This window comes from Lemur catta, chromosome 6, assembly GCF_020740605.2.
Source record: "Lemur catta isolate mLemCat1 chromosome 6, mLemCat1.pri, whole genome shotgun sequence".
Lineage (NCBI taxonomy): Eukaryota > Metazoa > Chordata > Mammalia > Primates > Lemuridae > Lemur > Lemur catta.
The window spans coordinates 37591399-37615776 of NC_059133.1; the positions used below are offsets into that span (position 1 = coordinate 37591399).

A 24378-nucleotide genomic window follows, 5' to 3' on the forward strand; every position below is an offset into this window, starting at 1 on the left:
GTGAAGTTGATACTGCAGTGTTGCCCCTGCCCTCCACGTTTGAGGCCAGACATCATCTTTATTCATCTCTGATTATCCCAGAACAGTGCCTAACTCACTTTAGTTGGTTAATGAGCTTCTATTGAAAATGCATAAATTAGCATAGGTTTGAAAGTTAGAGAGCCATTAAGTGCTAGACAGGGTGGTACTGGCTCTGCTGGAATTCAGAAAGGATACAGGTTAAGTTTGATGGACTTTTGGGTTTTGGAGGGATGAAGGAATATGCTGGAGAGATCAGTGGAGAGCACAGGATTTAAGTGGAGAGCACAGGATAGAAAGTAATGAGATATACAATATGATCAGTTGGGACCACATTTTTGGAAGGCCTCAAAAGTGAGCCAAGAAATTTGGACTGAATGTGATAGGCAGAATTGATAAGTCTTTGGAGGTAGAGATGAAAAGAGAAGGAAGGACTCAAAGGTGGTTGGTGCCATGGAAGAAGTAAGATAGCTAGGATGATAAGCTGGTGTTAAGAAGTCAGGGAGTTCACGTGGTTGTACAACCAGGGGGACAATGTTGGAGAGAACTCTGATCTGACATGGGATAGAGAGTTTGGAGCCAGGTCAGGAACCTTAAATTGAACTTAGTTTCCCTACCCTTCAGAAACCTGGTCCTCTATATTTCCTAGTTCCATTACTAATAACATCATCAACCCAGCAACCAAGTTTGGAACATTAAGTCATCTTTGATTCCTTGATCTGTTCTCCTTCACTCCTCAGGCAGCAGTTCCTCACAGTTAAACCTCAGAAACGTCTCTCTCCTCTTCTTTCCCACCAGCATGGCATAGTTCATTATGCATGGGTGTTTTCTTCTTTTTAACAGCTTTATTGAGGGGTCACTGACATACAAACTATGACAGGAAGTTATGATAAGCTATTGCATATGTATGCACCTGTGAAATAATCATCAAGGTCAAAGTAATGAACACACTCATCACCCTCAAGCCTCCTCTTGCTCCTTTGTAATCCCTCCGTCCAGGCCCCAGCTCCTATCCCCAGGCAACCACTCATCTGCTTTCTGTCACTCTATATTTGTTTATGTTTTCTAGATTTTTTATAAGTGAATCAGATATAGTCAATCCTCATGATTCACAGATTCCATATTTGCAATCCCTGTGTTGTGTTCACAAGAATGCCCAAAGTGAGTAAATCTTCATAGCAAAGAAAATCTTCTGTTATGACCCGAATGAAGTATAAAACCTACACTGAGTCAATAGTATCAATTGATTCATCCAAAGTGATTGAATAACATATATTTTCCTTTTGAAGTATTGCATGAAGTTGTTCTGTTAAGTGGAAGGCTAATTCATGCTGCTGATCAGTTATGGTTCTCTTTGAATGAGGCAGTTGTTTGTATTGAAACCTTACCATGGTCTGAGCATCCTATAACTTTGACAATGCATTCTTTCACAATTTCTATATCACTGAATGAATGGCTTCCTTTTTTCCCCCCGAGTATATAAGCTACTGTATAGGTTGCTTCAATGGCATTATTTCCAAGTCTTATTGCTGCTTGAAAGAATTGTCTGTGTTTTTCATCTTTTAATTTCTACAGTACAACCTTTCCTGCCTCTCCCTCTAATTTAAAGTATTTGTGGTCCTTTTGAATGTTATAATGTGATGAGCATTGAATTTCTTTACTGTTGATATTGTAGCATCACAAAGCAAGCAAATTGTCTTATCTTTAGCAGAAACAAGATAATATTGGAATTCCCACTCCTCATTAAAAAATCTGTTTTCTTCAGCATTCTCTTGGTCTTCTTCAACATGATGGGCTGTTAAGTAGACAGAATTAAAAAATACTGTCGAGCTGTGTAACTATTCAGAAATTTCACTTCAAACAGAAACACAGTGCACCATTGTCAAAAGGTGATAACAGACTGGCGTACTAGACCCCCACAAACTCTCGCCAACTTGACCCCCATAAACTCTCGCCAGCCAGCCTTGTGTGGTAGTGGCACCAGTCAGGTGGGGGATGTTAGAACTAAATTGTGAGAATAACAGCCATCAATTTAGCCCTTATAGCTTACTAATATTCTAAGTGTGCTGGTCAATCTAGGAGGATTATTTCACTGAAACTTACTTTATTCTTTGGTATTTTAAATCTGTGCATTTTAAAAATGAAATACAAATATAAAAGATGAACAAGAATGTATTAATAAAATAAAAGGATTTGCTCTGTAAAATTTGTATGCAATTAGATGGCCACACTTAAGGACCTAGAAGGCCACGGGTTCCCCACTCCTGTTCTAGTTTCTTAGGGTAGAAACTAAAGTCATTAATTTGAGACTTTTTTTCTTTTCTAATAAAATTTGACCCACACATTATTTACATGTGTTTTCAAATATTCTGGGAGTTTTCCAGATATCTTTTTGTTATTGATTTCTAATTTCATTCCATGTGGTCAGAAAACATACTTTGTATAATTTGATTTTCTTAAATTTATTGAGACTTGTTTCATGGTACAGATATGGACCATCTTGATAAATATTTCATGAACGTATATTCTGTTGGGTGGAATGTTCTATAAATGACAACTAGGTCAAGTTGGTTCACAGTACTTTTCAGTTCTTTTATATCCTTACTGATTTATGTCTACTTACTTGTTCTATCAATTATTGATAGATGGATGTTGAAATCTTTGATTATAGTTGCAGATTTTTCTATTTTTTCATGCAGTTCTATCAAGTTTTCCATGTACCTTGAAGCTGTCATGAGCTTTGTCTGCATAGAATCACTATGTCTTGATGAACTGACCCCTTTTTCATTATGAAATGACCCTCCTTGGTGATATATTCTGTGCTCTGAAATCCACTTTATCTGATAGTAATATAGTCACTTCAGCTTTCTTTTGATTAATTAGCATAGTATATATTGTTCACCCTTTTACTCATAAACAATTTGTATCTATATTTAAGGTGAGTTTCTGGTGGGCAGTATATAGTTGAGTTTTTTGAAATCTAATCTGACAATTTCTGATCTTTAATTGGGTTGTTTAGACCTGCTGTCCCCAAGCCCTAGGCCGCAGACTGGTACCGATCTGTGGCCTGTTAAAAACCTGCAGCCACATAGCAGGAGGTGAGTGGTGAGCCAGCTTCATCTGTATTTACAGCCGCTCCCCATGGCTCACATCGCCGCCTGAGCTCCACCTCCTGTCAGAACAGTGGCGGCATTAGATTTTGCATTATAGTGAGTTTTATAATTATTTCATTATATCTTACAATGTAGTAATAATAGAAATAAAGTGCACAATAAATGTAATGTGCTTGAATCATCCCGAAACCACGCCAGTACTTTTCAGTTCTTTTCAGTTCCCACCCCCCACCCCAACCCCCATTTGTGGAAAAATTCTCTTCCATGAAAACTGATCCCTGGTGCCAAAAAGGTTGGGTACCACTGGTTTAGACCATTTACATTTAATGTGATTCTTGATCTGTTTGGATTTTAATCCATCATCTTGCTATTTGTGTTCCATTTGTCCCATTTGCTCATTGTTTCTTTTTCTTTCTTTTGGATTTATTCTTTATGCTTCCATTTCATCTCCTTTGTTGGTTTACTGGCTATAACTCTTTGTTTTGTTATTTTAATGGTTGCTTTAGCATCTATAATGTGCATCTTTAATTCAAGTGATACTACATACATTGTATAAGAACCTTACAATAACATACTATTATTTCTCCTTGCCTGGCCTTTGTGCTATTGTTGTCAAACATTTTACTGCTCTATATGTTATATACCCCATAATGCATGGTTGTTATTTTTGCTTTAAACAGTTGGTTATCTTTTAAAGAGATTATAATAAGAAAAAAATTTTTTGTCTACCCATGTAGTTACCATTTCCAGTGCTTGTCATTCCTTTTTGTAGATGTAGGTTTCCATCAAGTATCATTTTTCTTCTGCTTGATGAACTTTAACATTTCTTATAGTGCAGGTCGGCCAATCATGAATTCTTCCAGCGTTGTATGTCTGAAAACATCTTCATTTCTTGTTTTTCTTTTTTTTAATTTCAAATTATTACGCAGTACAAATAATTTTGGTTACATGAATCACTTTTATAATGCTTGAGTCATAGTTATAAGAGTGCCTGACACCCGGACATTGTTCCTTGTACCTGTTAGGTAGATTTTCTGCCATGCCCTCCTCCCTGTCCCACCCTGGTTGATTTCTGTTGAGTTTTACTTTCCTCTATGCACGTGTGCTCATCGGTTAGTTCCAATTTAGTAGTGAGTGCAAGTAGTGTTTGTTTTTCTATCCTTTAGCTACTTCACTTAGGATAATGGTCTCCAGTTCCATCCAAATTATTGCAAAAGGCATTAATCCATCTTTTTTTATGGCTGAGTAGTATTCTATGGTATATACATACTACATTTTGTTAATCTACTCATGAGTTGATGGGCATTCAGGTTGATTCCACATCTTTGCAATTGTGAATTGTGCTACAATAAACATTCAAGTGCAGGTGTCTTTTTGATAAAATTACTTCTTTTTCTTTGGGTACAAACCCAATAGTGGGATTGCTGGATCAAATGGTAGGTGGACTTTTAGTTCTTTGAGGAGTCTCCATACTGTTTCCATAGAGGTTGTACTAATTTGCAGTCCCACCAACAGTGTGTAAGTGTTCCTTTCTTTCTGCATCCATGTCAGCATCTATTGGTATTGGACTTTTTAATAAAGGCCATTCTGACTGGAGTAAGGTGATATCTCATTGTGGTTTTAATTTGCATTTCCCTGCTGATTAGTAACATTCAGCATTTTTTCATATGTTTATTGGCCATTTTAGACCAATGGAACAGAAAGAAAAACCCAGATATAAAACCATCCACATACAGCCAACTGATCTTTGACAAATCAGACAGCAGTATATACCAGGGAAAAGAATTCCTATTCAGTGACGGTGCTGGGAAAATTGGATTGCCACATGCAGAAAAATGAAACATGATCCATATCTCTCACCACTTAGGAAAATTAATTCAAGATACATAAAAGACTTAAATGTGAGGCATGAAACCATAAGAATTCTAGAATAAAATGTGGGAAAAACTCTTCTACATATAGGCCTACATAAAGAATTTTTAAAAGAGACCATAATGGCAATCACAGTGACAACAATAATAAATAAATGAGACTTTATTAAATTAAAAAGCATCTGCACAGCCAAGGAAATAATTAACAGAGCAAACAGACAACCTACAGAATGGGAGAAAATATTCACAAGCTATACATCCAATAAAGGACTAGTGACCAGAATCTACAGAGAATTCAAGCAAATCAGCAAGGAAAACTCAAACAACCCCATTAAATAGTGGGCAAAAGTGATGCACAGAAGCTTCTCCTTTGTTTTTGAAAAATATTTTCTCTGGGTGAAGAATTCTAGGTTGAATATTTTCTTCTTTCAGTTCTTTAAAGAAATTGCTGCACTGTCTTCTAGTGTGCATTGTTTCTGACAAGGAATCTACCATCATCTTGTTATTCTGTATGTACTGTGTCATTTTTCCCTGGTTGCTTTTAATATGTTTATTTCATCTAAATCATTAAAATCTCTGTGGCTGATTTTAAGCAATTTGATGATGTGTGACTTCATGTACTTTTCTTCATGTTTCTTGTGCTTGTGTTTCTTCAGCTTCTTGGACCTATTCATTTAAAGTTTTCATCAAATTTGGCAAATGTTCGGCCATTATTTCTTCAAATATTTTTTCTGTCTCCTCATCTCCTGTCCTTGGAAACTCCAGTTATGCTTGTATTGGGCTGCCTAAAGTTGTCCCACAGTTCACTGATGCTTTGTTCACTTCTTTTTTTATTATTATTATTATTTCAGCATATTGTGGGGGTACAAAAGTTTAGGTTACGTATATTGCCCTTGCCCCCCCACCCCCCCGAATCAGAGCTTCAAACGTGTCCATCCCCTAGATAGTGCACATCATTTCTTTCAGTCCTTTTTCCCTGTTTCATTTTTGTATAGTTTCTATTGGTATGTTTTCAAGTTCACTAATTTTTTTCTGCAATATCTAATCAGCCATTAATCCTATACACTGTATTTTTCACCTCTACCACTGTATTATCTCTAGTAGTTTGACTTGGGCCTTTATATTTTTGATACCTCTATTTAACATATTCAGTCTTTCCCCTAGCTTCCTAAATTTATGGAATACAATTCTAATAACTGTTTTAACATGCTGGTCTACTATACTTCTGGGTCAATTTCAGTTGATTTGTCTCCTCATTGGTTACATTGTCCTGCTTCTTTGTGTACATGGTAATTTTTAATTGTATGCCAGACACTGAGAATTATACACTGTTAGGTGATAGACATTTTCGTGTCCCTAAAACTGTTCTTGAGCTTTGTTTTTGAATGCAATGAAGTTACACAGAAACAGTGATCCTTTTGGGTCTTGCTTTTAAGCTTTTCTGGGCAGGACGCTATCAGCATTTAGTTCAGCACATTTTCCCCATTACCAACACAACACCCTTTTTAGTGCTCTGACCAATGCTCCCCGTATTATGAGGTTTTTCCACTGCAGCTATTGGCAACAGGCACTGTCCTCCGCCCTATATGAGCTGCAGACACTGTTCCCTCCACTCCTTTTGAGGGGTACTTTCCCTGGCCTTGGGTAGCTGTCTCACATGCATCAGTACTCCACTGAACATTTCAGGGGGACTCTCTGCAGACCCCCAACATTGTTTTTCTGTATAGCTCTCCTCTCCAGCATTCTGCCCTGCAAACTCTAGCAGCCTCGGCTTTTTAGGACTCCCAGCTGCATCCTCAACTTAGAGAGACCACCACACTCTGTCTAGCTCCCCTTCCCCGCATTGCAACCTAGAAACATTCTCCAGACAGTAAGTTAGAACAATCATAGAGCTCACCTCATTAGATTCCTGTCTCTAAGGGATCACTGCCCTTCATGTGCCAATGTCCAGTGTCTTAAGAGCCATTATTTTATATATTTTGCCCAATATTTTACAGGTATCAGGACTTAAGGAGGCAATATGGTCCCTATTACTAGCTTGACCTATTTTCTTTTTGGTTTTGTAATTTCTGACTTTTCTTAAAGGACCATTTATTGGGCTTTTGTTATAAGAAAAAGAAAACCATAAAGGTAATTTTTTTTTCAATTTTAAAGTTACATTAACATGAAAGTGTGTGTTTTATAAAATGTAAGTCTAGGCCTTTCAGTTTATTAAATCAGTTTTATAATTAAAACGTGCATGCTTTAAGCTTAAAAAAATTAGCACAAGTGAACAAGGTAGGACTGACCATCTACACATCAGGGGACGGCTGCCTGAGTCCATATAGAAAATTCTGTCCGGACTTCACACAGGCTTCTTAAAGCACAAAATGTGCCTCCAAGGCCCACTCAACCTTGAAATATCGTCATTGTTCTGCAGCATTTTAACCATGAGATTTCTGCTGAACTTACTTCTTTGGGCACTTAGTAACTGAGCTTCCTATTACATAAGAAAGAAATAATAAAGCCTAATAGAAAATAGAGATTCTCATATTCATTGCCCCAGGTCTGTGGCATAGGAAGCTGGTCTCAATTAATGTTGAAAGCGAATCTCAAAATGTGCATGTTGGGCTGAGCATGGTCGGATTTTCCTTTGATACTCTCTGCTCAAATGGAGCATCTAAAATGTCGGGCTCATTCTAATTTGGGTTGAAGAACATCTTGCTCTACTTTTGTTACAGTTCAGATAATTTTAGAACATATATGGATTCAATCTCATTTTATAGTCATCCACTAACTTTTGAAAAAAAATTAGTACATTGAAAGAAATTGGGGTTTGAGGCAAGGCTCATAAAATTCCTTTGATTTATAGGGTAGCTCCACTGCAATTATAGGTTCAAAGCTATCTCTTTAAAAGACTAAAATTATCCTGGATTATAGCTGTATAAGAACACTACCAATTCTCTCATTTATTTAGATGAAGAACTAGTGGATGTTTCTGCATCTGTCTTACCAGAATTGAAAAGAGAAACATATGGCAAGATTCAAGTCTGTGCAAAACAGAAGCTGGCTCGTCATGGTTCTTTTAACACAGTTCATGCTTCTGAGAGGATCCAGAGGAAAGTGAACTCGGAACCCTGCAGCCCGTACAGAGAAGAACAAGGTATCTCGCCCTTGCTTAATCCATGGAATCCATCAGATGCCGTGTGATTGTAGCCCCACACACGTGCTGGCATTTTAATATGAGCTAACTCTCTAGCCCCTGCCTGTTTTTTCCAGAGGCCTAATTTTCACTTGACTGAAGTGAAACACTTACTGGGGGCAAAGGAGATGCTGACTTCACAGTGTGTGAACACGGCCCCATGCCTATAATTGACCCTGGTCAGCCTTGAAGATCAGTTGGCTTGCAGTGGTTGGCCTGTTTGATGTGTCTCAGAAATTCATCAGACTTACAAAGCAGCACTTACTTTGTTTTCTTACTAATTCTTGATGACACCTGAATTCACCGTAGCAGCTAGCTTCTGGAAATTTCTGTCTTTTAATCAAAACCAGAATGGATTTGAGATACCCTTGTAATCCCCAAGCTGAGAGTAATGAATTCTGCTGTATATAATTGGTGTGGATAAATGTCTTTCTGTATTTAAATCTTCATTTTCCTTTTCAGGATCAGGTGGCTACTCTTTAGAAATTGGAAGTCTAGCAGCTGTCTACAGACAGAAAATAGAAGACAGTTCACAGTGAGTAGTCTAGAAAAACACATATTCTTTCTATTGCCTAGTGTTAACTTTGACTAAATTGAAATGCCACCCATTAAAAGATAAAATTTAGCCATTTATTTATTAAGAGTTGATAAGTTTCCTTTTTGTGTCCAACACTGTGTGGGAAGTAGCACTGGGGACACAAAAGTATGAAAAATTTATCCTGTAAGCTATGATAGCTGATAGGAAACAAAATAAAAAGATAAATACACTAGAAAAAGACATTTCACCACTAACATGACACTGAGCATCATAGTCTCATAAATCACTCTGTCATCATCATAGCTAGCTCTGTTTACTGACTACCAGGTACTGTTCCAAAGGCTTTAATGTATATTAACCCATCTGATCAGAATAACAATCTTTTGAAGTTGGTACTATTATCCTTATTTTACAGAGAGGAAACTGAAACCTGAAGAGGTTAAGTAACTTGCCCAAGGTCAGATTGCTAATGAGGGACAGAGCTGGCCTTCAAACCCAAGCTGTCTGACTTAAATTTGGGGTCTGATTTTGAAAGACATCATATAATATCAGAGAAAGCAGAAGAAACACCAAAGAGAGAACGAGGGAGGTTTTTAATGACAGATATGGTAAGAAACAGATTATAAGGCAGAGTCAGAGAGTAGAGGGACCCAAAGCTGATTAGTTTAGCTGTAATGCTTTGTCCACGTAGGATAGTAAAAGGAAAAGTCACTCTGAAGCAGAGCTTAGGTACTAGAGGTAAGTAGGTCAAGTTGGCAGAAAGCTCTGAAAGCCCAAGTAGAAGAGTTTGAATTGATCACAGGAACAGTAAAGAACTATTAAAGGCTCGCCGAGGAAGATCATTCTGGCTGCTTTTAGCAGCTGGGAGTAGAAGTAGAGAAAGGCTCTAGAGGAGCAGATGCGGAACAGAGAGTTTCTAGTCTTTCTGGTCTGCTGTGGGGCAGATCTGAGCCATGTCAGCTGGAGGTGGAAAACAAGGGAAATCAGCACAAGACAGTGAGTCAGCAAGACTGGCTAAAGTAGACAGAGGCATCAAAAAGAACATCTGGGTGTCGGGTGAGGGTGGTACTGCTGGTGGAGATGGGAAGGTTGAAGGTCGCTGGAGGTCAGATGGTGGGTGATGTACTCAATGTGGGCGTGCTGAGTTTTGTAGAGCTGAGCGATGCTGATTACTCACTCAGGGAGCTGGGGATGGAGAGATGGCTCATCCCTGCAGCCCAGGGCACTCCATTTTATTCCTGGCAGCACAATGGACAGTGAGATGGTGGAAAAATAGGTCTCCGTGACTCCATCAGAAAGGCTGAAAGAAATTCCCGTCCTCTATTAACTATTTTAAAGGATTTTCCTCGTCTGTTCCTAAAAGTATACTAAAAACATAAACGTGGTTTTGAATCTTTGGAAATTTTTCTATATGAAAGGCCACGCCATTGTTTATGATCTCATATATTGATGGGACTTAATTTTGAACATGTGCTGCCTAAAAACTCTTTAGTAATACTGAGCAGAATGGGACAAGGACAGAAAATAATAATTTAGTAGGTAAGTTTGTTTCCCCACTCACTGCCCACTTCATTTACTTCACACTGGGTTTGAGACAAACTAGATTAGTCTTTCTCTAAGTCGAAGTCTGGTCCAGTCTCTTTTGTCCAGCTGAGATCTCTCACAGTGACTGAGAACAGGGGCTTTGCCATCAAGCAGGTGGATGTGGGGCCCAGATTCCCCACTTTAGTGCTGTTTCACCTTAGGCAGGTTGATTAACCTCTGAGCTTCTGTTTTCCTCACTGGTAAACTAGGGGAGATGAAAGTAGCTATTATGAGCATAATTGGATAAAAATTATTATAATACTATGCTAATTGTAATAGTATCTACATGCCTGGCAAGGGAGTAAGTTAATTAATAACTATTAGATGGGGAAAAGAAGGAACAGGAACCAGGGTTAGCTCTCAGCTGAGATTCCAACAACTCTTCCCACATTGGCTCTCCCACCCCAAACCCTACCCATCCATCCAGGCTGTACTTAGTCATTTGGCTCTGGGGTGAGCTAATATGTGCTCAGAGACTGTGTTTTAATATCCGCCTGAGCAGTATTATCTCACTTCTCACTTGGTATGGCTCTCTTTGGGGAAGCGAAAGGTCAGGAGTTGGTCGAATGTGCTAACTTCGTGGTACTCATTGTCTTTCTCTTTATTACAGGGAAAAAGCCCTTGCCAGTAAGAGAGTGGGGCCCTCATCAAGCAGCTTGGACCCTTCTGTTCCTTTCCCTGCCCTCTCTGTTGATTCAGAATATTGTGTTAATCCTTTAGCCTACCCAGTATTTCCTGTTACTCAGACGGACCTGCAGGCATTCTCCGGGCAGAATGGCCTGAATGGACAAGTAAACGTCTCACTCACTTCTGTAGCCTCTGCCGTGGAGAGCTTGAAGCCAGCGCTGCTTGCTGGCCAGCCCTTGGTGTACGTGCCCTCCCCCTCCCTGTTCATGCTGTGCGGGAGCCTGCAGGAGGGGCCATCCCCAGGGTCAGGGTCAGAGGATGGCAGAAGTTCGGAAGCCCCAGCTGCAGCAGAGCTGTCATCTGCACCCTTGGCTCAGAAGCGCCTCTGTGAGGAGAGGAAGCCTGAGGAGGAGGGTGAGCCAGCCATGAAAAGACAAAATAGGGAGTACGAAGACAGCCCCCTGTCGCTCGTCATGGCCAAGGTAAGGGAGTGCAGGTGGATGTGCCTGGTGACATCCCACTAGCCCTGAGCTTCTTCCTAGTGGAGACACACAGATATTAATAAGCAGTGGAGTCTGGAATATAAGGCTTATTTCATGTGTTACTTCTGTAATTAAGCACCTGGACTGGCTCTCCCAAAAATCCTGCCTTAAAATAGTACTGTAAGAAAAGTGATTTTTATAAAAGTCACACTTTGTATAAAATGCTAAAAAATATGAAGAAGAAAAAAACTTACCCATAACCCCACCACATAGAGGCAATCACTATGTTAACATGTTTGTACATTTCTCCCAGTCTTTTTTGCATCCTTTTTTTTAAACAAGTTGGGGTCACTGAAATAATCATCTTCATCCAGGATGCAGCTGAGTTCCAGAGTCGGGGTCTGTGCTTGGTCAGTTCTCTTCACTGCCCAGTGATCCCATTTCCCTAGCTACAAAATGGAAAAAACAAAAATATGAGCTGTCCACGTCTCCCACTTAGTAGCCATGCAGAAGTTAATGAGATAGGACCAGTAAAACTCTCAGAAAGCAGAAGCGCCGTCATTACTGCATTTTGCAGTAGGTCAGCTAGGCACGCTTCATGGAAATCATTCCATTAATTAGGAACCTTTCTCCTCTCCTTCTTTCTCCTGCCAGAATGAATTTTTCTTATTTTGTATATAGCCTGGGTTGCAGATCAGAAGTGAAAGACTGACTGGCATATGTCTTAGATAACCAAGACGGCTTGGGCCAGCCCACAGTTCTTATAAGGCCCCCAAAAGACTGTAGCATCAACACCCTATATTTGTTACCAGCTCAGAAATTTTACAGTCTAAACACCACAGCCAGTTTTCTATTGCTAAAATCGCTATCATTTCTCTACTTAGGAATCATAAGCCTATAGATGCATGTGACATAACACTTACTTTCAGACCATTCCTATAAATAGAATTAAAACAACTTACATACACAAAATCAGCACAGCACATAGCTCTGTTTTACTTTATTGTTTATGTGTTAGCCATGTTGAAAAAGCTGTTATTAAGATTTACTACTGGAATTTTAACTTGATTTTCTGGTTCCTGGTTTGGTTGTACTTAGAAACCCTCAGATTACACAGACTTTTCCTGTCCCAAGACTCTGGGTGGCAGGGCGTTCATGCCCCTTGAAGACACTCATGGGAACGGCCAGCTCCCTGCTGCAAAGGAGGCTTCAGGAAAGGCTACAGCAAACTGCTTTGCTGCTTCTGAGCGGGGAAATCCTTCAGGAAATACAGATGTTGAAAAGCATTCAGAAGAAAATGAAAGCACCAAAGAGTCCTCTTTGCTGCAATATCTTTATGTGCAGTCTCCAGCCGGTAAGGGATGTCATCGTGTCTTAGAGTCGCTTGTGGTAGTCAGATCCTAAACTGGATTTTTAAACGTTTGTCTGTGTCACCCGACAAAAGCGGTTCATTGATATGCTGCTGTCTGTTGCCTGTGAGTCACTTTACTCTTAGCCCCCTTGTTTTCTCCATCCATAAAATGAAGGGAGAAGCTGCTGCTTCTTTCACCAACTTCAGGGATAATGAGAAAATAATTAGGGCAGGTGATTTTAAAAAAATACATTAAACATTATTTGGTGAAAAAGCCCCCCAAATTCAAGACATGATTCTGTTTTTATAATGCAGCTGAATCTGGCATTGGCTTAGTATAACAGTATGAATCTATTAGCCATTATGCACAGCTAGCATTCTGAGCTCTTGTGTCTCTAGAAGTACCGAGGATATCATCGTGGTCGAGTACCAGGTCTGGTGTAAGAGGGCTTGACACTTACAACCACTTATTATCTGCATGAACTTAAGTATTCAGCCATCCTCATTGGTAAAATAGCAATAATAACAGTACCTGCTTCATGGGGGTGCTATGAAAACTGAATTAAATTTAATAAGATAATACATCTAAAGCACTTAGAATAAGAGTGCCAGGCCCTTAGTAAGACTCAATAAATGGTGTTACTATTTTGAATTAAAGCTGAAATACGATAGATACTTAATTTTTAAGATATGCACTATGTACATAAAGCTGCTCTTGATGCAAAGATACTTAAATTGATTTTCCTTGCTTGATAGCTGGCTTAAGCCTAACCTGCCAGAACAGGTTAGGTAGGTATTTATTATTGTTCACTTATCTAGATTTATTCCTTTAGCAAATATTTTTTGTGTGCTTACTCTAAGCGTGATACTCAGTGTTGGGGATACAGGGATGAACAAAAGCAGACTCAGCCCCTGCTGAGTGAAAATTACAGCCCAACACGGGGATTCTTAGCTTTTCCTATGCCATGGACCCTTTGACAGTCTGGTGAAGCCCAAGGACTCCTCCTCAAAATGTTTACAGATATATAGAATTAAGTACATAGGATTACAGAGGAAGCCAATTGTATTGATTATAATTAGAAAAACAATTTTTGAAATTATCATAATAAAGAGATCTGGCAGCAAGTCCAGTACTGTCATAATCTCCATGTTCTAATATTAGCTCAACAGTGTATTAAGAAATCTGCAGTAGCTATGATGTAATATGAACATTTCTGTACTTTTTACTGGTGACAAAGTCAGGGTACTGCTAATACTGTTGTGATTTGTTGCCTGTGATCATAATTGAGGGAAATATAAATTTTCGGTTGGAAGTTTATGAAAGTGAAGATGTTATTTTTCCCATCCAAGTTTCACTTTCCTCCTCAATTTGGGTTCAGCGGAACTCCCAGTAAGATCCCTTTGCAGGCATCAACCAAGTGCTCACACAGGTCAATGTGATCTCAGTCTTGGCCACTGCTGTGCAGGAGTGGGAAGGGGCTGCTTGGCCTGGTCAGGTAGGGGAGGGTTCCGTTGTTCATTGATTTATTGTGGACTTTCATTTGAAAGAGCCATGAGGAATGTGAACTTGAATGGTATCCTCATGTTGTGTTGATCTTCACTTTGTTCTGCTTCTGTTTCAGGATTAAATGGTTTCAATGTGCTCTTATCTGGTGGTCAGACCCCTCATACTGTGGGCCCATCTTCAGGTCAGCTGCCGTCCTTCAGCGTTCCTTGCATGGTCTTACCATCTCCGACTCTGGGCCCTTTTCCTGTTCTCTATTCTCCTGCAATGCCCGGCCCGGTTTCTTCCACTCCTGGTGCTCCCCCAAACACAGGACCTGTGAATTTCGGCTTGCCTGGCCTTGGATCAACAGCTCATCTTGTCGTCGGCCCTGCAGCCATGGTTAATCCAATGTCGTCCACACTCCCTTCTGCAGACCCTCAGCTCCAGGGTCAGCCCTCACTTAACCTGAGTCCGGTGATGTCAGAGTCACACAGTGTCATCCAACAACCTGAGTCCCCCATTTACGTGGGACATCCAGTCTCAGTGGTAAAATTAGAACAGGTGAGACCCAAAGTTGTCCTAAAGACTCTATCACTCTGGGATGGAGTATGCCTGTGTTGAATTAGCTTCACTTTAGCCACGTGACTGTAGGACAGCGGCACTAGGACAGGCTCTGCCTAACTTCCATTGCAGACCCAGAGTTATCTTCTTGTTTTATAAAGCTCTGAGGCATGAGGCAAGAAATCCTGTGCTTTAAAGACAGAGAATATGTTTTTTTAATTGTCATTCTGTTCTTAGAATTAGAGGAGGCCTATTATAGGCATAGTTCAGGGGTATTTTTGAGGAATGCTGAATATTTAGATGATTTCAGTGATCTCCAAGTTTTTATTTTATTAGGTCAATAAAAGAAACCACGGTAAATTTTAATTACGCAGCTATAGAGGCAGTCAGTGGAAACGAAAGTCTTGATACTAACTCAAAGATTCTTAGCATCAGTTATTTCTGAAAATGTGATGTTTAGAGGCAGTGTGTGTGTGTGTATATACATATATATATTACTCATAAAACATAAAAATGTACATACATACAGGTAGATAATCAACATAAGTTAATTAGTACTATTTTTGTCCCCCAAACTCCATTTGTAGTTCAATCAATAAATATTTGTTGAATTCCTCTTACCATTAGGCATTATTCAGAGTGATTACTTACTCTCCTAGAGAAAGTATTATATTTGGCCAAAAATATTTTAGAGAAGTTATTCAGAGGCTCAGAAGTTTGCTAGACATTGAAATAAACTGGTTAGTTTTTAAACATAATGCTTTTTGCTCATCAGTTATGTGCCAAGCACCTATCTAGGCAGTGAAGAAATGGTAGGATAATGGTCCCAGCCATTTTAGGGCACATTTAAGAGATAAATATTTAATATTTAACATGAAAAGATAAATATTAGCAAATAAACAGAAAGATCTAACACAGATACACTTACTATTTGCCTCACATGCTCTAAGGTGTTTACAAATATGATCTTGTTTAATTCTTACAGCCCTGTGAAATCGGTACTTTTATCATCCCTATTGCAGGGATGAAGAAACTAAGGGACAGGTTGATTAAGTAATTTGCCCAAGGTCACCCAGCTAGCTATGACAGAGCCCAGACCCTGGCTCTAGGTGCCACATTTGTAACTTCTTTGGTAAACTGCCTTTCTGCACCCAAAATAAATGGACTTAATTTCCAATTGTGATAAGTGTTGTAAAGAAGACAAATAGTATGAGCGTGACAGGAAAGCAAAGAGGAGGGAAATGCCTCTATCGGGGTCATAGTGACAAAGGGCAAGGGAGGGCTTCCTTCCGGTTCAGAGATTGAAAACAGTTGGACTTCACTTCTGTTTTTACTCTTTTTTGTTCAGTCACCAGTTCCAGTGACCCCCAAGAACACCCAGTGCACACAGCGTGAGACATTTTTCAAGACACCTGGCAGCCTTGGAGACCGTGCCCTTAAGAGAAGAGAAAGGAATCAGTCACGAAACGCCAGCTCCGCCCAGAGGAGACTAGAAATCCCCAGCAACGGGGCTGACTAACCTGCCTCTGCCAGATGGGAGTGGAATCAAACCACCTGAATCCCTGTGTTACAGGCGACATCCTGAGTAGGATACAGACCATCCGGTCGTGAGCACGCGTCCTTCCTCTCTCTTTCATCCACTGGTTCTCTTAACTTCCCACCATCATGAATCATCTGTTCTCCTGAAAGTAATTGTTACTAATTGTGCATTTAATACTAGGCTGTCTGCACGGTGTCACAGTGAAGGCACCTGCTGACTTTTGTGGTTTTGATTCAAGAATCATCTTATTGCTGGAAGTAGGTCTGAACAGGCTGCCAGAGCCTTGTGGTTTTTCTGAAGGGGGAGCTGTCTAGCACTTAACTAGGGTAAGCATTCTTGACATGTATTTCCACTTGCCCTGAGTAAATCTGTGGTGAGAGAAACTTCCTTTCTGCAGTTTAAAAAAGCTACTGCTTCCTTAGGCTTCATTAGGAAGCCACCTTCAGTTGTGAATCCTATCATATTATTTATTTTGTTCCTGAAATGGGATTTAGTGCAAAAAGTTTACAACTACAGCCTAACGCATTTTTTTCAGGGTATGACGACTTGAATGTTTATCCTTCTTTCCTATAATTTGCCCTGCACTTATTCTGCAACCTAGTAAAAATGTGGAGAAATGTATATACATGACAAATGTCAAGACCAAAATAACTGTGAATGCCACACCTTGCTGTAAATGAACTGTGCCAGCACTATCTGTGGGCATGAGAACTAAGATAAACTTCAGCAGCCTGATTGCTGCTTTTCAAATAACTGTGAACAGTGAGGTTTTACTGTTCATTTCTAAAAATCCTACTGTGTTCAGTTTCCTTCAGTACACGCCCTATGTTTTTTATTTAAATTTTAGCTGCAGAGTGTCAGGTATGGATGCCTTCTAACAATTGCTGTTTGTAAAATAAATCAGGATGGTAGAAAGTAATTATATGGAAAATTGGAACCTGAAGGAGACCTTTTAGTTGAATTCTTAAGAGTAATGGTGTAGAAATTGATACAGGGCAATAGGTGATTTTTTTAATATTTCTTTTACTTCTTTTCTTCATGTTATGAAGGATAAGAGGGAAAATGGACACATTATGTTCCATATCCAAGAATATTCAAACCATAGTTAGATGGTACTTCTGAAAAATAAGAACAGTGAGTGCAAGAGTTCATTGTTCTAGCGTGAATACAATTCTGGAAGCTGTTACGCAATTTCCCTTTGTTAAACCACATTACTTTAGGGGTTCATTAAGTAGCCAAACTAGTTTTTTGTATTCCTAGATTTACTGATATTTACCTCTCCTGTCTTCAGAGTAAATGACTTCCTTCCTTCCTTCCTTCCTTCCTTCCTTCCTTCCTTTGTGTTTTCTTCCTCTCTTTCAAAACTTCTATCTTAGATTTAGAATCTTGGTGTAGGGTTTTATTTTATTTTTATTTTTGGGCCCAATAAAAGGTTATATGAAAGAATAAAAATATTAATTTAAGAAAGACTCTGGGAGTCTAAGTAAAGTAGCTTTATATTAACTACAGGATAATATTAGCCTTATTGCCCCTACAAGATTTTTAAAAACTTGAGGTAGGTAGCCAGAGTAAATAAATTTGCTACTTATATGAAATTTTTGTCAACACTAAACTTTTAAAGTTTACAAGATGGTATTTTTTTCCCTTTTTTACAGTCTTCTCTAGAGTTAGATTAAAAATGTAGTTCCACCTGTCAACAATTGCATGGTAATGATTACCCTGAACTAATACTGATGGGTTTCCTGTCAAAATAAATAAAAATAAGCCTTTTTCAGGTAAATTATAGAATACGCAGCATATAAATCTATGCAGGGTATGTCCATTTTAAATCTGCCATGCGTAAGAACTTACATAAAATATTTTCACTGAGAGGTCTGCATTTAGATGAAACACAAATTGGTTTTCCCCTCACTGTTCCTGGATGTTCTCCACTTATTTTAACTTCTTCGCTGTCCTTTTTATTATTATTATTATTCTACTCTCAATATGACCATATTAACCTCAAAGAATTCAGGTTCTTGAGGGGTGTTAAAGAAGCAATCCCATAAATGAGAATATTACGACATCGTGACTATACTTAGCAATAGAAAACCAAGGATAAATGACATTTGTGTTCAGTACCCACTTCTTAATGTGGCTTTAAGATATGTAAAAATAAAATAATGCAGTGGTTGTTTCTGTCGGGAAAATAAGTCTTTCTTACAGAACAATCGATGGTAGTGAAGCTGCTGAGCTAGACTTGGTAGTGAAGAAGCAATGGCAATCTTGAGTCTATCATTGTATAATTTAGTAAAAGAAAAAAACAATCGTTGGTGATCCTGCTAAGAAAATGCAGCTTTGAGTCAGCATTGAGGGTGTGTGTACCCTACACTGTCCAGGGTTTGTGAAACCCTTTCATGCTGGTACAAGAGTTGGGGGTATAACTTTTATACTTGAATCTACCTACCAAGTTTACATTTCTCAATTCCTTTTTGTAAGGTGCTATTTCTGTATTTAAATAACATTTTTTTAAATGTAAAGCTGCTTTCTGTTTATCTTATTGCACTGCTAGTTTTGTGTAGGGATTAATTTTATTACTGCTTACTGCTTTTGTTTTCATATTATTTAGCTGTGCTCTTTTTCCTAATGGCTATATTGTCTATAGCTATCTGCTTGTAACTTTACTACGTGTAAATTGATTTTTTTTAGAAAAATATTAAGCTTTATAAAATAGCAATAAAAATTAATTCATTTAATGGGAGATTTTGGTTTTATTTCTTGGTGGGCTTTCTTGGCATACTGTTTCCAGTAAAACCATTAACAGTTACAACATAGCCAACCAGGCCCTTATAAACCCAAGTCAGATCTTTTTGCTGAGACTTCCCAGTGGTTTTCAAATACCAAAATTTACTGCATCAGAATTACGTGGGAGCTTGAGAGTGTTGAGAGACTATGCAGTTGAGCTTCTGATTTCTACTGAGTCTGAATCACTGTAGGTTTGGAGCTTCCAAATGATTCTGATGTTTATCCAATATAGGAATCACAGGTGAATGTAGACCACCCCCTGACTTCTCATGGTATCCGTAAGGTTAAATGCTTCTCAGTCTAGCAAATGCTCACCTTTAATTCAGAGTCAAATTCTGTTATTTCTATTGTTAACTTTTTTTTTTTGAGACAGTCTCACTCTGTTGCCTGGGCTAGAGTGCTGTGGCATCAGCCTAACTCACAGCAATCTCAAACTTCTGGGCTCAAGCGATCCTTTTGCCTCAGCCTGCCAAGTAGCTGGGACTACAGGCATGCGCCACCATGCCTGGCTAATTTTTCTATATAGATTTTAGCTGTCCATATAATTTCTTTCTATTTTTAGTAGAGATGAGGTCTCGCTCTTGCTCAGGCAAGTCCAAGCAGACTTAACCTGATTTTCCCCAGCTCTTCATATGTCCAGAGAGTCATCCGTATTGCCTGTTGTCAGACTCCCCTGCTAAGTTGTGAGGTGGGACTGGCAGATATTTGAGCCACTAGCACATGGCATCAAGCCATAGGAAAGGGCAAACGGTTCGCAGTTCTTATCTGTTCAAATTGGCACCACTGTGAGTGACTTGCTTGGACACCAACCACATCACTGGCAGCCCCTAGGAAAACTTTCTAATGCTTTACTCAAGCTCACGGGCCCAGGAAGGTCTTGTGACTTTCTCTGGTCCTCTCTGCCAAGAAAATCATTTTGAGTAAGACTGAGCCAGAGTCTCATTTCCTGTGAAGTCTGCCCCTTTGGAGCTGCCACTTGTAAAACTTCAACTTGAAAAGCAATTAGGTTTTTAAACCCTAGAAGGCCACTCTGGTGAAATGTCTCAATCATTTTGAGGGCATCAATCTTAGGGAAACTCTCTTGTACACAAATAGACATATATATATATGTGTGTGTATATATATATGTACTTATTGTGCCATTGTTTGTAACAATAAAAATCTATAAACAGACTAAAATACCTACAACATGGATAAATTGTGATCCATTCACATTATGTACTACTGAACAGTTGAAATAACTAGATCTATAGGCAACAACATGGCTATGTCTAAAATACATAATACATAATATTGAGCCAAAAAAGTAAGTCGTAAAAAGAGATGTACTTTTTACATTATGTAAATTTTTAAAGCACTTTTATAGTAAATATATAAAAGAATAGACACAAAGGATAGCATCAGAATAGGATTACTTCTAGAAAGGAAGGGTTTGAAAAACGAATGGGATGGGGTTTGTGGGGATGCTTTAACTTCATCTATAAAATTTTGTTTCTTTTTTAACAAAAGATCGAAAGTCAATATGGCAAATATGAACAGCTGGTAATTCTGGGATATAAGTACTTATGTCTCCGTACTTTTCTATATGTTGGAAATGTTTTGTAAAATTTGATATAGTTGATCCTTGAACAATGCAGGGGTTGGGGCCCTGACCCCCGTGCAGTCAAAACTGCATATAACGTTTGACTCCCCCAAAATTTAACTACTAATAGCCCACTGTTGACCAGAAGCCTTGCCAATAACATGAACAGTCAGTTAACACATATTTTGCATGTTGTATGCATTATGTACTGTTTTTAACAATAAAGTAAGCTAGAGAAAAGAAAATGTTATTAAGAAAATCATAAGACAGAAAAAATATATTTATTGGCAGAGGAGGAAGAGGTGGAGGAGAAGGAAGGAGAGGCAGGAGAGACAGACACACTTGGTATAACTGTCATTGAAAAAAGTCTGCATTATATCTGGGTGCGGTGGCATGCCTATAGTCCTAGCTACTCAGTAGGCTGAGGTGGGAGGATTTCTTGAACCTGGGAGTTTGTGGCTACAGCGAGCTATGATTGTGCCACTGCACTCTAGCCAGGGCAATAGAGAAAGACTCCGTCTCTAAAAAAAAAAAAAAAAAAAAAAAATTTAAATAAATAAATAAAATAATCCACATTATAAGTGGACTTGTGCAGGTCAAGGGTCGTCTGTATTTTTATATATATAATATACCAATTTTGGAAAATGATAACCATCTTCTTGCCATAACTCAATGATTCCTAGATTTTGGGGTTTTTTGGGCACAGTAAGTTATAATATTGATCCAAATATCTGCCGCCTCCTCATGGAAGAAGTTTATACATTCTTACCCTGTTGAACTCAACAGAGGCCACGAACTTGCTTTTTCTAAAGAAACATAGACAGAAGTGATATGTGTCTTTTTGGAGTAGAAGTTTTGATAGACTGCTGATGGTCTTCCACGTCTTATTTTTTTCCCCTGCCAAGAACTAGATGTCCCAGAGGGGCTGCTCTGTCACTGTCTTAGGCAAGGAGCAGAGGCATTGAACTTGTAGCGTGAGCAGAAATATAACTTATTTTGAAGTTGCTGAGAATTGGAGTTGTCTGCTACCTCAGTCTAATGTAGCTATCCTGACTGGCACAATTTAAGAAGCACAATAAATGAGGGGACCAACATAGCATGGCCAACATGTGATTTTAGAAAATCAGGGCTTTCAAAATCACCATTAACATCTCCTAGCACTGTCTTTTCTTTTCTTTTTCTTTTTTAAATGCAGAAGACATAGCAAAATAAAGAAGAATTATTTAAACTCAGTGAATTCAACACTGAAAACTTAACTATGCCCACTTGGTCCCTACCCCCACAGCCCAATTTGGCATCAGACTCATGGAAAGCTTCCTTATAGACCAGCTTTTGGGATAGACCAGTGATTTCACCCTGGGTGTGCACAAACTTTTCAAAGGATAGGTATATTCACATATATTTAAGGGAATCAATTTTTTTCATATCTTCAACTTCCATTTGTATTCATTTAAAAAATTTATTTGCCTAGTTATCTCTGGTCAACCGTTACACTGTTCCCACCTCCTCTTTCTCTATGTTCTTTCTCCACCCTCTTTCTCCCATAGCAAAAGAAAAGCTTATCTCCCTGTCCCGTGCAATTGAAGGTTAGAAAAGTGCACTGTCTGACGTATAGAAACCTCTGGAACATCCATCACAGGGATGATTTGAATTATTAGTATCTGTACTGAGAGAGTAAATGATTCTAATGACTGGATACAAAATCCTTTTGCAGGACCAATGGTTTCCAATCCTTTTGCTGTTAACAACCTTGAAGCAAAATCTAAACCAGTTGTCCACTGATCATTAAAAAAAGAAAATTATTGAAACTGTACTTAAGTCATTTTGGGCAAGTAACTTGGAAATTGTTCAAACAATTGAGTTAACATTGCCTAACAAAATTTCTTCCATTCGCATTGCTTTTTTCTGTGAATGAAACTTCTTTAGGCTTACAACTAGGAAAAATGATAAATATGGATAGTATTTATGCTGACCTTTGTCTCATTCTAGCAATAATCAATATTCATCATGGATATGTAAACTAATTTTTAAAAAGTCTTGTTTACCTAAGAGGCAGATTTCTAAATACAGCTTTCCTTTTTAATGTTTAATAATTATTGGTCAACATTTTAAATATATTTGTGTTTTAATCAATTGTGCACTAAAATATATAGATAACTAAAGCCTTATAGTCACAAAAAAATCTTTCACTTTGAATTTTAATTTATACATTTATTTTTTTAAAGAGAAACACATATAATGTTTTACATATACATAGTATTATATATTACGTTATATATTTTAAAACATATATGTGCATAAAACGTTAGAAAATAAGTCTGTTGGAAAAGTGGAATTCAAATACAAATTCAAGAAGGAAAAGGAATTAAGTGAAGATTACTCAATTAAGAAAGCTTGCCCATATAATTTTAAAATAGTTGATGGTGTATATCAAATCCCTACGGTATTTAGATTCCATTGTATACATTTAAAGGTGTGATATAGCAGTTTTATTTCAAAATATCAGTATTCATAAACCGCAAGAAATTATATTCCTTTCAACCATCTAAATGTATAATTAAACTTTTTACGTGCTAACTTAAATATGTGCCAGAATTTTTTTAGATTATTTTCAGGGGCACATGAGCAAAACCATCTGAAAGCCACTACCATGTTCCTCTCCTGCCCATCCCTCACCCTTCAGCTCCCTGGAGGTTCCCAGCATTGTCCACACGGTGGCAGTAGTGTCTGCGCAGCATGACGGATTTCCAAAGCTAGATGACCTCTAAACCATTCCCGCATTGCCACACAAGATTAGCATGTTAAATCAACAGTTTACATTTCCCTTGCATTAGAACAATAAACGTCCATTGTAACTTGCCACTGCTGAATTTTGAGATATTTCATTAAAATTTCCAGTCATGTAACAAATAAGCTATAAACATCAGAGCTATATAAATCTTTCACCCACTTGGGAATAACCAGACATTAAATTCATATTTTTACACTCCTTCCTGCTTTTCTCTTCCCTACTGCTTTTACAGTTTCTGCCCACCCCCCAGCTTTAGTTGCTAAGCAACTGAAAGAGCTTTGTTGTTCCTGAACACTAACCATTAACTGCCCTCATTTTCTCTAATGAAAATATGCCTGCAGCCCAAATTACCTCCTTTTCCTGAAAAACAGAGCAGGATGCTTATGACTTATGCTAATAGTAAGGCAAATCACATCCCAATAGATAAATGCAGGAAAAGGAAACCCAGAATACATGAGCAACTCTGAACATGGTGCCCAACTCTGAACACTGTACTAATGTACACCGTACCACTTAGCCTTATTAAAGAGATCATGATTCTATTGAACACCTATTATATACTAGGCACTGTTTTAGGTGCTCAACGTTTGTTATTTCTTTTAATATTCAATCCTACTTTATTAAGACTTTTACACCCCAGAACAGGACAACTTCATTAAGATTCAGTTGGATGAAAAGTACACTGTTGTTTTGAGGAAGGGGACATGGGAACAGAAAACTAGCCTAACTATTCACCAGTCATTCTTAGATAAATCTATTTTTTTTTTATTTTAAATTTTACTTTAATTTTCCAGGTTGGAAAGCTGAGGTCCATAGAAGTTCAACGATTTGCCTGTCACAGAACCAGTAAACGGCAGAATCTAGAATTT

General features: G+C 38.4%; 1 protein-coding gene across 2 annotated transcripts in view; it reads left to right on the plus strand.

Moving 5' to 3' along the window:
• E2F7 (E2F transcription factor 7) overlaps positions 1–19092 on the plus strand; it is a 38317-nt gene extending 19225 nt beyond the window's left edge. The window contains exons 8-13 of one of the 2 annotated variants that reach the window (XM_045553321.1): positions 7959–8144; positions 8646–8718; positions 10916–11414; positions 12513–12768; positions 14388–14812; positions 16161–19092. In XM_045553321.1, coding sequence (XP_045409277.1) covers positions 7959–8144; positions 8646–8718; positions 10916–11414; positions 12513–12768; positions 14388–14812; positions 16161–16331 — 1610 coding nt within the window. In that variant the 3' untranslated portion in view covers positions 16332–19092. The remainder of the gene's footprint in view (positions 1–7958; positions 8145–8645; positions 8719–10915; positions 11415–12512; positions 12769–14387; positions 14813–16160) is intronic. The other variant, XM_045553322.1, reaches the window with a different exon arrangement.
• The last annotated feature ends 5286 nt before the right edge of the window (positions 19093–24378 follow it).